The 13868-nt window shown below is 40.4% G+C and overlaps 1 protein-coding gene across 1 annotated transcript in view; it reads right to left on the reverse strand.

Moving 5' to 3' along the window:
- Window positions 1-360: 360 nt before the first annotated feature.
- LOC141271394 (gastrula zinc finger protein XlCGF66.1-like) overlaps window positions 361-13868 on the reverse strand; it is a 67108-nt gene continuing 53600 nt past the window's right edge. The window contains exons 5-7 of the mRNA XM_073681484.1: window positions 10223-10320; window positions 9934-10024; window positions 361-1202 (exon numbers count right to left, since the gene is read on the reverse strand). Coding sequence (XP_073537585.1) covers window positions 361-1202; window positions 9934-10024; window positions 10223-10320 — 1031 coding nt within the window. The remainder of the gene's footprint in view (window positions 1203-9933; window positions 10025-10222; window positions 10321-13868) is intronic.

Consider the following 13868-nt stretch of genomic DNA (forward strand, 5'->3'; position numbering starts at 1 on the left):
AGTACTTGTACTCTGGGTAAATTGATGGCAGTTTCCAGGTATCTACCCCTAATTTGATGTGTTTTGGAAGTTTTTGGGTCTGTTTGAAGGTGTCGTATATGCATTTTTTTTGCCCCTCATTGAATCCTATGGCGTTTCGTAATGTACAACGAATATTTGATGAATTAATCGGTGAATATTGCAGATTCAGCTATCGTAATCCGAACCAATTATTGAAACATTCGCTCATCTCTACTGATAAACAGAATTGAATTTTTTGAAATAAGATAATTTGCACATTCTGTGTATACAAATGGCTTCTCAAATGTTTGAGCTATGTTGTGTTTAACAAGAGTTGTATGGAAAAAGAAAAACGCATTTTCAACATAGACATAGCTTCTTCCCTATATGACTTTTTTGATGTCTTATCAAACCTGATTTACACGCAAAACATTTCCCACAGTCTGAACAAAAATATGGTTTCTCCCCTGTGTGAGTCCTCTGATGTATAACAAGACTTGATATCTGATTAAAATCTTTCCGACACTCTGAACATGAATATGGCTTCTCCCCTGTGTGAGTTCTCTGATGTGAAAGAAGAGTTGATTTATCTGTAAAACATTTCCCACATTCTGAACATGAAAATGGCTTCTCCCCTGTGTGAGTTCTCTGATGTCTGATAATAGTCGATTTATCTATATAACATTTCCCACATTCTGAACATGAAAATGGCTTTTCACCTCTGTGACTTCTCTGATGTCTAACAAGGCCAGATTTATGGTTAAAACACTTTCCACATTCTAAACATTCAAATGGCTTTTCCACTGCATGAATTAACTGATGTCTAACAAGTTTTGATTTTTCAGTAAAACATTTCTTACATTCTGGACATGGATATGGCTTCTCCCCTGTGTGAGTTTTCTTATGTGCAAACAGGTTTGAATGATAATTATAACATTTTCCACACTCCGAACATGAAAATGTCTTCTTTCCTGTGGTAGTTCTTTCATCCCTTGTGTGACTTTTATTTTTCTTAATAGTCTGTGATGAATCAGAAGTTAGGACCTGTTTAAAAGGACCAAATAATAGATCTTTGCTGCCAACCACTGAGGATACAGCAGGGATAATGTAATGTTCTTCATGCGGGTCTTGTGGCACACCAAGATCATGTGATTGAAAATGTGAACAAACCAGAAGTCCCTCGGATCTCCTAATACAGTCACCTGTCAAGAATAAAACTTTTATTACTTTTTCAATAATATAACCTTGGAAATAGTTTTTTTCGTTTTATATAAAATTGCAAGTCATGTTGCAAAATTCGATTATTCACTAAGATATTGGTGACAAAACAGTTCACATTCTGACTAAAGACCACAAAGTAAGAACAACTAGATAGTGATATCAGGCCACGAGGATAGGCTCTAGCAGTTTTCACATTCAGTGTTGAAGTCAGCATTTTCCTAGGTTCATGTTTCAGAGAGTCGATCACCACTATTTTGTAGTAAGACACTCAGTGGAGAATCATAAATCAGCCTGTCAGTCAGTACTATCAGAGAGTGTCCGTCTGGCACAATCCTTGACAGCCGCATGTATTTTAATACAGAACGCAGTACCGTTATGGATGAAGAAGCTCTGAGTTTGTACAAAGTGTAAATCTTGAATTGCAATTTAATTTGTAAAATAGTTTTCTTGGACTGTCAAAAAAGTGGGTTAAGGGAAAATATGATCAATTAAAATAAACATTATTCGCCTGTTGAATACGTTGCCATTTCTGACCTACCACTTTAGTGCTCACCTCCGATCTTGTTCTGCTTGGCTGCTGTGTTGACTTGCCGTATATCATATATGACCATTGCATCACGTATACTACGAGGCCATGGATGGACTACAATGCTCATATATTGTATATAGCACATTATGGCTGCAGGCAAGTATAAAAAGACCGGAGATAAGCACCGAAGCAGCAGGGGCTGTGCCTGGTGAGTAATGGTTCTCTTTTTTTTTTTTAATCACATACATTCCCCGGCCACGGGATTTGGTGAACCTAAATTCTGCACCCAACCTATATAAAACTTCTTCGCTTTGTTCCTTCTATTCTTCCAACCATGATGTCCTTCTCTAGTGATTGCTCTCTTCGTATTATGTGGCCAAGTAGGCAAGTTGTAGCCCCGTGATCCTTACTTCAAGTGACAGGTCTGGTTTGATTTGTCCCAAAATTGGTTTGTTTGTTCTTCTTGCCATCCATGGTATTGATAACATCCTTCTCCAGGACCAAATTTTGGAGGCGTTGATTCTTCTTCTGTCTTGTTTCTTTATCATCCAGGTTAAGGATCCGTATGTTGCCACAGAAAACCAAACTATGTACGAACAGTGTCTTCATTGCCAGTGAAATGTTCCCCGATTTGAAGACCTTGTATGGTGACATCAGTGTTGATTTGCCCATAGCTATTCTCCTATTGACTTCCGGTGTTGTCACTGCATCATCGATCCGAGTAGGTTAAAGTCCTTTACAACTTCCAGTTTGTTGTGGTGCATCTCAAATCTGTTCTGGTTGTACCTGGCAGTAATCAGTATCTTTTGTCCTCTTTGTGCTGAGCAGCTGTCCCATGCTCTAGCTTTCCATCTTGACACTCTGTATTAAGTCCTTCATTCCATCTACGCATGTTGTTATCAATGTTGTATTGTCTGCGTATTTAAGATTGTTGATGATTCATCCAGCAATTTTGATTCCTTTTACAGCAAGTCCAGCCTACCTGAAAATAGCTTCTGCATATACAGTATCTCAAAAAAGTGAGTACACCCCTCACATTTTTGTAAATATATTTTCATGGGACAACACTGAAGATATGACCCTTTGAGTACAGAGTACAACGTAAAGTAGTCAGTGATACAACGTAAAGTAGTCAGTGTACAACTTGTATAACAATGTACATTTGGTGTGAATTGGTAGGTTAGGGAGTGCCTGTTTGCATCAGTTATTTGCACCTGTGCTGCCCCCACCTTTATCATGGAGGCTTGCTGCATCTTACTAGTGCATTGGTAATCACACCTGGTGTTGGTAAGGCTTTATCTTTTTCTGTGATGTTTTTTGGAATTTTGTCCCATGTTCGCCATTTTTAATTTTAGTGTTAGGATTCGCAAGTGTCAGGGCCCTTGACATGTGGTGCATATTTTGGCCAAAATATCGACCAATACTTCATGTAGTTTATTTATTTTGCACACTAGTTTTCATCTTTTTTGCCCATTTTTATGCCAGATGTAGCCAGGCCCTTTAGTGTTGGCTGGGTGAATTGAAGTGTCTGTCTTTGTGGGATGCGCTTATATAGTGCTGGACAAGCCCGCCTGATCTAACAGTATGGGCGTCATCAATAGGCTGTAAGCCAGACAATGTGCATCACACATATATGTGTATCTATGCAAGCTCCATCTGTGTGCTGTATAATACTACACAGCCACCCCCTCCATGAATTGGTAGGTCAGTGAGTGGCTGTTTCCATCAGTATTTTGCACATGTGCTGCCCCCCCTTTATTATGGGGGTCTGCTGCATTCTGCCAGTGCATTGGTAATCTCATCTGGTGTTGGAAATGCGTTATCTTTTTCTGTAACAAAAGGGAGTATACCCATAAGTGAAAATGGCCAAATGGTGCCCAATTAGCCATTTTTCCTCCCCGTTGTCATGTGACTCATTAGTGATACAAGGTGTCAGGTGTGAATGGGGAGCAGGTGTGTTAAATTCGGTGTTATCGCTCTCATACTCTCTCATACTGGTCACTGGAAGTTCAACATGGCACTTCATGGCAAAGAACTCTCTGAGGATCTGAAGAAAAGAATTGATGCTATACATAAAGATGGCTTAGGCTATGAGAAGATTGCCAAAACCTGACACTAAGCTGCTGTATGGCGGACAGGACCATACAGTGATTTAACAAAACATGTTTGACTCAGAACAGGCCTCGCTATGGTCGACCAAAGCAGTTGAGTGCACGTGCTCAGTGTCATATCCAGAAGTTGTCTTTTCAAATTAGACATGAGTGCTGCCAGCATTTTCTGCAGAGGTTAAAGATATGGTGGGGTCAGTCTGTCAGTGCACAGACCATAATCAAATTGGTCTGCATGGCTGTCATCCCAGAACAAAGCCTCTTTTAAAGACATTGCACAAGAAAGCCAGGAAACAGTTCGCTGAAATCAAGCAGACTAAGGACATAAATTATTTTAATCATGTCCTGTGGTCTGATGAGACCAAGATAAACTTATTTGGTTCATAAAGTGTCAAGCGTGTGTGGTGGCAACCAGGTAAGGAGTACAAAGAAAAGTATGTTTTGCCTAAAGTCAAGCATGGTGGTGGAAGTGTCATGGTTTGGGGCTGCATGATTGACATCGATTGTGGGGATTTAGAGTTCATTGAGGGAACCATGAATGTCATCATGTACAACCCCTGGCAAAAATTATGGATTCACCGGGCTCGGAGGATGTTCATTCAGTTGTTTAATGTTGTTGAAAAAAAAGCAGATCACAAACATGGCACAAAACTAAAGTCATTTCAAATGGCAACTTTAGGGATTTAAGAAACACTAAAAGAAATCAAGATTAAAAATGTGGTACTCAGTAAGGGTAATTTTTTTCAGACCAAGCAGAGGGAAAAATTATGGAATCACTCAATTCTGTGGAAAAAAATATGGATTCATGAAAAACAAACACACAAAAGAACACTCCAATACATCCAACTTTCTCTGATTGCTGTTTCCAGATCAGCTTTGCAGGTTGGAGCCTTGTTTTGGACCATTTTCTTCAACTTCCACCAAAAATTTTCAATTGGATTGAGATCCGGACTATTTTCAGGCCATGACATTAACCTTATGTGTCTTCTTTCAAGGAATGTTTTCACAGTTTTTGCTCTATGGCAGGATGCATTACCATCTTGAAAAATGATGTCGTCATCCCCAAACATCCTTTCAATTGATGGAATAAAAAAACTGTCCAAAATATCAATGTAAACTTAGGCATTTATTAAAGATGTAATGACAGTCATCTCCCCAGTGCCTTTACCTGACATGCAGCCCCATATCATCAATGACTGTGGAAATTTGCATGTTCTCTTCATGCAGTCATCTTTATAAATCTCATTGGAACGGCAACAAACAAAAGTTCCAACATCATCTCCTTGCCCAATGCAGATTTGAGATTCATCACTGAATATGACTTTCATCCAGTCATCCACAGTCCACGATTGCTTTTCCTTAACCCATTGTAACCTTGTTTTTTTCAGTTTAGGTGTTAATGATGGCTTATGTTTAGCTTTTCTGTATGTAAACTCCATTTCCTTTAGGCGGTTTCTTACAGTTCGGCCACAGACATTGACTCCAGTTTCCTCCCATTCGTTCCTCATTTGTTTTGTTGTGCATTTCCTGTTTTGGAGACATATTGCTTTAAGTTTCCGGTCTTGACGCTTTGATGTCTTCCTTGGTCTACCAGTATGTTTGCCTCTAATAACCTTCCCATGTTGTTTGTATTTGGTCCAGATTTTAGACTCAGCTGACTGTGAACAACCAACATCTTTTGCAACATTGCCTGATGATTTACCTTCTTTAAAGAGTTTGATAATCCTCTCCTTTGTTTCAATTGACATCTCTCGTGTTGGAGCCATGATTCATGTCAGTCCACTTGGTGCAACAGCTCTCCAAGGTGTGATCACTCCTTTTTAGATGCAGACTAACAAGCAGATCTAATTTGATGCAGGTGTTAGTTTTGGAAATTAAAATTTACAGGGTGATTCCAGATTTTTTTCCCTCTGCTTGGTCTGAAAAAAATTACCCTTACTGAGTACCACATTTTTAATCTTGATTTATTTTAGTGTTTCTTAAAGCCCTAAAGTTGCCATTTGAAATTACTTTAGTTTTGTGCCATGTCTGTGATCTGCTTTTTTTCAACAAGATTAAACAACTGAATGAACATCCTCCGAGCCCGGTGATTCCATAATTTTTGCCAGGGGTTGTATAAGCAGAGCATGTTCCCCTTCTTTAGGAAACTGGGCCACAGGGCAGTATTTCAACATGATAGCGACCCCAAACACACCTCCAAGATGATCACTGCTTTGATAAAGAAACTGAGGGTAAAGGTGTTGGACTGGGCAAGCGTGTCTGGAGACCTAAGCCCTATTGAGCATCTTTGGGGCATCCTCAAATGGAAGGTGGAGGAGCACAAGGTCTCTAACATCCAATAGATCTGTGATGTTGTCATGGAGGAGTGGAAGAGGATTCCAGTGGCAACCTGCGAAGCTCTAGCAAACTCCATGACCAAGAGAGTTAAGAAGAGAAAAAAAATAATGGTGACCACACAAAATATTGACAGTTTTGGCACAATTTGGCCATTTTCACTTAGGGGTGTACTCACTTTTGTTGCCAGCTGTTTAGACTTTAATGGCAGTGTTTTGCGTTATTTAGAGGGCACACTAAATTTATACTGTTATACAAGCTGTAGACAGACTACTTTACATTGTATGAAAGTGTAATATCTTCAGTGTTGTTCGATTAAAATATATAATAAAATATTTACAAAAATGTGAGGGGTGTATTCACTTTTGTGAGATACTGTAAATTGAAAAGAAATGGTGACAGGATGCAGCCTTGTCTGATGCTTCGCTCTACTCTGAACCATGCCGTGTCGCTGTGTTCTGTTCGGACTGTTGATTCTTGGCCGATGTAAAAGGTCCTAGTGAGGCTGATCAGATGGTTCGGCACACCCATATCCTTCATGGTATTGCAAAGTTTCTGGTGATCAACACAGTCAAAGGCTTTGCTGTAGTCAATAAAGTAAAAATAGACCTCCTTGTATACTTTGACATTTTCCATTATGCATCTAATGTCAGCATACGTTCTAATATTAGCATACTGTATGTAAATAAGTAAGTTCTGCTAAGTGAATGTTCATAGAAGGTAAAATAATAGGTTACATTCCAGCCTCCTGATCAATGCTGTGGGACGTAATGTAGTGGGAATAAATATTTATTAAAAGATAGCAACGCATTTCAAAATCGATCTAAAACGTGTTGCTGTCTTTTAATAAAGGTTTGTTGCTTTTCTACACTTTCTTATCCTTGTCTTCATAGTGACAGCACCCACCGCAAAGTTTCTCTCTCATTTTTTGCCTTGCAATTGTTTTAATGAGCCACTATGTCGGCTTAAACAGGTGGAGTAGCAGCCTATATAAGTAATACCTCTTCAATACTATCATCAGAGTTATGCCTGACCTGCACAATGTCATAATTTCAGCTGATTTTATCTACTGTTCCCTGTTTCTCATCACCAGAACTTCACCATGGAGTGCTCCTGTTTTGTCTTCCATGTCTAGCTAACATCACTGTTGTGCCAAATTTATGCCACTTCTTGGTGATCTTTTCACACTGCTCCATGGTTTATCTAATGACTTATAAAATGTTTGTACTCTTCTCCTGACTGATAACTTTCAACAATGAGATCCCTTTGCTGTGTTGTCAGCTGTTTAAGGACCTTAAAGGAGCTGCAGGAATTGTGGCCAGTACTGCTTGTGTACTGCATGTGACAACACTCTCCTGTATTCTTCATATATCTGGCCTGTGGGGTAGAGTGGCGAGATGGGAACCTTTTCTTAGAATGAAAATTATCCAAACCCAGCTATGTGTTGCCAAAAGTATGTGTGAAAATTTGTTATGCTCTGATGAGACCAAGGTTCAACTTTTTGGCCAAAATTCATGTTTGGCACAAAGCCATCATTGGTCATCATGAAAAGAGCACCATACCGACAGTTATGCATGGTGGAGGCAGCATTATGCTTTGAGCTGTATTTTGGCAACTGGAACTGGGGTTTTAGTCAAGATAGAGGGAAGTATGAACAGTTCCAAATATCAGTCAGTTCTTCAAAAAAAAACTTCAGGCCTCTGCTAAATACCTGAAGATCAATAGGATTTTCATTTTTCTGTACAAGAACAACCGTATCTGACCTCCAAAATCAACAAAAGGCTTAAAAAGAAAAAGATGAGAGTTCTGGTATAATCCAGCCAGAGCCCAGACCCGAGTCCAATGGAAAAACATGTGGGTGACCTGAAGAGGGAGCGGTACACAGGAGATGTCCATGCAATCTGACAGATGTGAAGCTACTGCAAGGAAGAGGCGGCAAAAGATCACCAATTCTAGATGTGCCATGCTGATAGACACTACACAAAAAGATTGAATGTTATCATGCATTCAAAGGATATCGCAACAAAGTTAGTGTAACAGTGTGCAGATTTATGCAATAAGGTTATTTTAGCTTATTATTTTTCTTTTTCCACTTGAAAATATGTCAATTTGTTTCTCAATGGATTTGTACAAATTATGGGAGACATTAACCCCTTCACGACAATCACATGATCGCGGACTGCCGATGGGTTAGCATGACAACGCGGGGTCTGCAGGAGACCACTGTGGTTGTCATAGCCGATCTGCTCTGCTATGAGCACCGCCCAGCAGTCGGCGTTCAGAGCAGATGAGCATTTTTGTTACACGTTTGTTGCCCAGGCGATCAGATTATCACAGCTTCAAGTCTCCTATGGAGACTATTAAAGCAAGTAAAAAGTAGAAAAAAAAAAAGTTTTAAAAAAATATTTAAAAAATTAAAAAAATATAAAAAAGTTCAAATCACCCCACTTTTGACGCAATCAAAATAAAACAATAATAATAAAAAAAATACACATATTTGGTATCGCCGCGTTCAGAATCGCTCAATAAATATAAAAAAAAAATTAATCCGATCGGTAAACGGCGTAATGAGAAAAAAAATCGAAACGTCAGAATTATGGGTTTTTGGTCGCTGCAACATTGCAATAACAGGCAATCAAAACATCACCCAGTCCCAGATCCCGAAAAAATGAAACGCTATGGGTCTCATAAAATGGCACCATTTTTTTTTAAGCAAAATTTTAATTTTTGTTTCACCAGTTAAATAAAAAAGAACCTATACACGTTTGGTATCTGCAAACTCTAATGACCTGGAGAATCATAATGGCTGGTCAGTTTTAGCATTTAGTGAACATGAAAAAAAAAACATCTGTGATATTGCACTTTTTTTGCAATTTCCCCGCACTTTGATTTTTTTTCCCGTTTTCCAGTACATGATATGGTAAAACCAATGGTGTCATTCAAAAGTACAACTTGTCCCACAGAAAACAAGCCCTCACATGGCCATATCTAAAAATAAAAAGTTATTAGCTCTGGAAAGACAAGGAGCAAAAAAAAGAAAGACCAAAATTGGAAAATTGCAGCGGCGTGAAGGGATTAAAGGTGGAAAAAGTTCTGAAATTATTCTTCTTTCTAGGATTTTTTTTTTTTACATGACAACAACCTGGTATTTTATAAGGGGTGTGTAAACCTTTTAGATACATTGTATATACATACTGTATACACTACTTATATGAATTATATGCATTTATTGGTTTCTACTGTTATGGTAAATATTTATACTTTACTTTGCTTATTATTCAGACAATTCACATATCTTTGATAATTTTGTATTTTAATATTAGTTTTATAAGTGTTATTCATAACACATAACACAGGACGTTAAATAGAGCGGTCTTTTTGCTAAACTTTCCTCTGTTTTTTTAAAGTATAATTAATTGGACAGAGCTACTTTACTTCAAGGACCTCTGCATCAGTTTCCGTAATTTACGAAGTCGTTATTTCCAATTAAAATACTTTTTGTGTTAGGTAATGTTAGCCACCCCTTTCTTCTGGGGATGTAATAAAATACTTGTTGCTTGGGATCTGAGGGCAGACAAGAATTGTACACTTAGAATCTGGCTGTGTGTTGTTTTCTTTTCTCCGATGCATCATATTTATTTTATTTATCTAATTTGAACCAAAAATGGCAGATTTGGAGATAATTTTTTTATCTCAACCCAAATTAGCTCTTCTTGGAAGAGCTACCACGACACTACTCACCGGGGCGGTTATCTGTAGGAATCTCCTCTTTACTCCGCTCATCACCTCTCACACATGTCTCTGTAGTATTAATAGGGGTCAGAACTTCACCCTGAAACAAATATTGTAAAAGTCACAGACAGATGGAGAAGTCACACCTATGATCAGCTCTAATCCTGCCATCTCCACCGTTCTCATTACACAAGTATAAAACATATAATACTGGTGGATAAAACAAGACTGAACACAAGACGTTCATAGCCGTCTACACATCATAGGGAAGATCTCATGACACCTTCTCTCCATCTACCTGATGATCCTGAGGAACATTGTGATCTTCTTGTTTACAGTCCTGTGGAAGAAGAGGACGGGGACATCTCTCTGGTGTTGTCCTCTTACTGGATAGAACTGGAGGAAACACATACAGGGACTGAATTCATTCTTTACTTACAGATAATTATAGGCCGTGTGTATTTGGTCCTGTCTATTACCGGTTGATATAAGGGTCTGGGGAACCCCCATCAAGACGTCCTTGTACAGATCTTTGTGTCCTTCTAAATACTCCCACTCCTCCATGGAGAAATAGACGGTGACATCCTGACACCTTATAGGAACCTGACATATACAATGATACAGTCATCCCCCTGATCCCTTCATAGCGTTACTGTATAATGTCCCAGCATTCCCAGCAGTGTCACCTCTCCAATCAGCAGCTCAATCATCTTGTAGGTGAGTTCTAGGATCTTCTGGTCATTGATGTCCTCATGTATCAGGGGGTGAGGTGGAGGCCCCGTGATTGGGCTCAGGGGTCTTCCCCATTCCTCAGACACAGGGTCCTGACAGCGCTCACTAGAGGTCTTCTTCACTACTGTGTAATCCTGGTTATGGAGAGACACATTAATAAATCTCACTACAGACATTTCCAGAATCCTCACCTTTCCAGTTCTGTCCATCTGTTATTCCCATAGATAAGAATGATGTAATGTGACATCAGAATCTCTCACCTCTCCAGTAAGACGGAAGAGGATCTCTAGGGTGAGGTGTAATAGCCTCTCCGCCATCTTGTCCTCGTCCTCACCCATCCTTGTGATGTCAGGAAAATTCTCTTAAATACAAGATCTCCTCTGAGAGGATCTGATATTGTAGGGACCTGAATGAGAAGATGACGATGTAACGTCATAAAGAATCCCAAGTAATAATACAATTACTGGAGATAATAAGGGGAAACATATGAGGAGATATACTGCGTAGATTTTTTGTGGAAAAAAATAAGATTAATATCTGGTCTAGACAGATCTTTCACGTTTGAGGTCACAGTGATGTCACATATTCATGAGTTACAGTCAATCGAGGGCCACAGTGACCATGTGTCATACATAGTGACATCACCGCAGTGACCAATGATGAAGTTGCAATAATGTCATTGAAGACTGAGATCTACTAACAACTAAATCTAATGGCCATTACTCCCTGCTGATTCTCCTGGGTCTCTCTGCAGCATTTGACACTGTGTATCACAACCTCCTCTTCTTCTTCTCCTCTTCCCCTTACCATTGGGGGTTCTTCAGGGTTCAGTTCTAGGCCCTCTCCTCTTCTCTCTATACACTGCCGCTATTGAACAAACAATCAGTAGATTTGGTTTCCGGTAACATCTCTATGCTGACAACACCCAATTATACACCTCTGCTCCAGACATCACCCCGGCATTACTACAAAATACCAGTGATTGTCTTTCCGCTGTCTCGAACATTATGTCCTCCTCTATCTAAAACTGAACTCCTTGTTTTTCCTACCCCACTAACCTACCTATACCCGATATTGCAATCTCCATTACTCCCCAGCAACATGCCCGCTGTCTTGGTGTTATATTTGACTCAGATCTTTCCTTCACTCGCCACATCAGATCTCCTACATCTCCTCCCTCATGTCAGACTACCACCCTTACCCGTGCCCTCCATTCTGCTAATGATCTAATATTAACATGCTCAATAATCTAAACCTCTCACTTCCATCTCCAAGACTTCGCTTGTGCTGCACCAGTTTTCTGGAATGCACCACCAATGACGATCCAATTAATTCCCAATAACCACAGTTTTAAGCGTGCCCTAAAAACACATTTCTTTAGACTGGCCTATCGCCTCACCTCACTAATCTATCTCCTGCTCTCTCTTCCAGGCACTCGATTAGCACTTTGTACCTGTACTTACACATACTGGCTGGTGACGCAGTGTTATTTGAATCCCCTACTTAGTATACTGATGGCCGGACCGTACATAACAAGCACTGTACTTTTACCATTTACCTTGTGTGTCTTCCCTATTAGATTGTAGCTTGTGAGCTGAGCCTCACTGCTCCTGGTATGTGATGAATTATGGGTTACTCTGTGACGGCTCATATAAAAGTTCTGTGGAATATGTTGGCGTTATAGATGTAAAATTATTATTAATATTAAGGAAACACGGGAGCATCAGCCCGAGTGCAGCCCAACCAGACGTATATAATGCCGCCTGAGTGTAGACCTGTGCACTCTACCCGCAGATGATGGATCCAGTTTATCGGATTTTCCTCGGTTCTTTTTTGCTTCCCAGCAGATAAACAGCTGAGAACACAGGAGCACAGCCGAGTGTTACTGTATACGGGGGAGAGCTACTGACGGAGCAGAGCCGCGTGTGTACGAGGCGTACGGAGCGGAGCCGCGCGTGTACGAGGTGTACGGAGCTGAGCCGCGTGTGTGTACGAGGTGTAGGGAGCAGAGCCGCGTGTGTACGAGGCGTACGGAGCGGAGCCGCGTGTGTACGAGGCGTACGGAGCGGAGCCGCGTGTGTGTACGAGGTGTAGGGAGCAGAGCCGCGTGTGTACGAGGTGTACGGAGCAGAGCCGTGTGTGTACGAGGCGTACGGAGCAGAGCCGTGTGTGTACGAGGAGTACGGAGCGGAGCCGCGTGTGTACGAGGAGTACGGAGCGGAGCCGTGTGTGTACGAGGTGTACGGAGCAGAGCCGCGTGTGTACGAGGTGTAGGGAGCAGAGCCACACATGTACGAGTTGTAGGGAGCGGAGCCGCGCATGTATGAGGTGTGGGGAGCGGAGCCCTATGTGTGTGGAGCAGAGCCATGTAGGATGTGTATGGAGCTACAGTGGGGAAAATAAGTATTTCATACACTGCCGATTTTCCAAGTTTTCCCACCTATTAAGAATGGAGAGGTCTGTCATTTTTATCGTAGGTACACTTCACATGTGACAGACAGAATCTAAAAGAAGAGGATCGGGTGGCGGTCATAGAGGTCAGTGGTGAGGTGAGGCCCTGTTCCTATTTACATATATATTCGGTTACAAACTAAACTACAAAACTTATCTAGTTTGTAGTCCGGGGAATGCCTGTATGTACTAAATGGTAAAACACGAAGTAAAACTGTCATTGAAAAAGACTTGGCCATATGGGTGGACAGTAAACTCAACTTTAGTGACCAGTGCCAGGCAGCAGCTGCCAAGACAAATAAAATAATGGGATGCATTAAAAGAGGCATAGATGCTCATGACAAGTATATAGTTTTCCCTCTATACAAGTCATTAGTACGGCTACACTTACAGTGGGGAAAGTAAGTACTTGATACACTGCTGATTTTGCAAGTTTTCCCACCTACAAAGAATGGAAAAGTCTGTCATTTTTATCATAGGTACATTTCAACTGTGAGAGACAGAATTGAAAACAAAAATCCAGACAATCCCATTGTATGATTTTTACATAATTAATTTGCATTTTATTGCATGAAACAAGTATTTGATACAATATAACAGAACTTAATATTTGGTACAGAAACCTTTGTTTGCAGTTACAGAGGTCAGACATTTCCTGTAGTTCTTGACCAAGTTTGCACACACTGCAGCAGGGATTTTGGCTCACTCCTCCATACAGATCTTCTCCAGATCTTTCAGGTTTCGGAGCTGTTGCTGGGCAA

The sequence above is a fragment of the Phyllobates terribilis genome, unplaced genomic scaffold, assembly GCF_046119375.1.
Source record: "Phyllobates terribilis strain yellow unplaced genomic scaffold, ASM4611937v1 Scaffold_5__5_contigs__length_657084704, whole genome shotgun sequence".
Classification (NCBI taxonomy): domain Eukaryota; kingdom Metazoa; phylum Chordata; class Amphibia; order Anura; family Dendrobatidae; genus Phyllobates; species Phyllobates terribilis.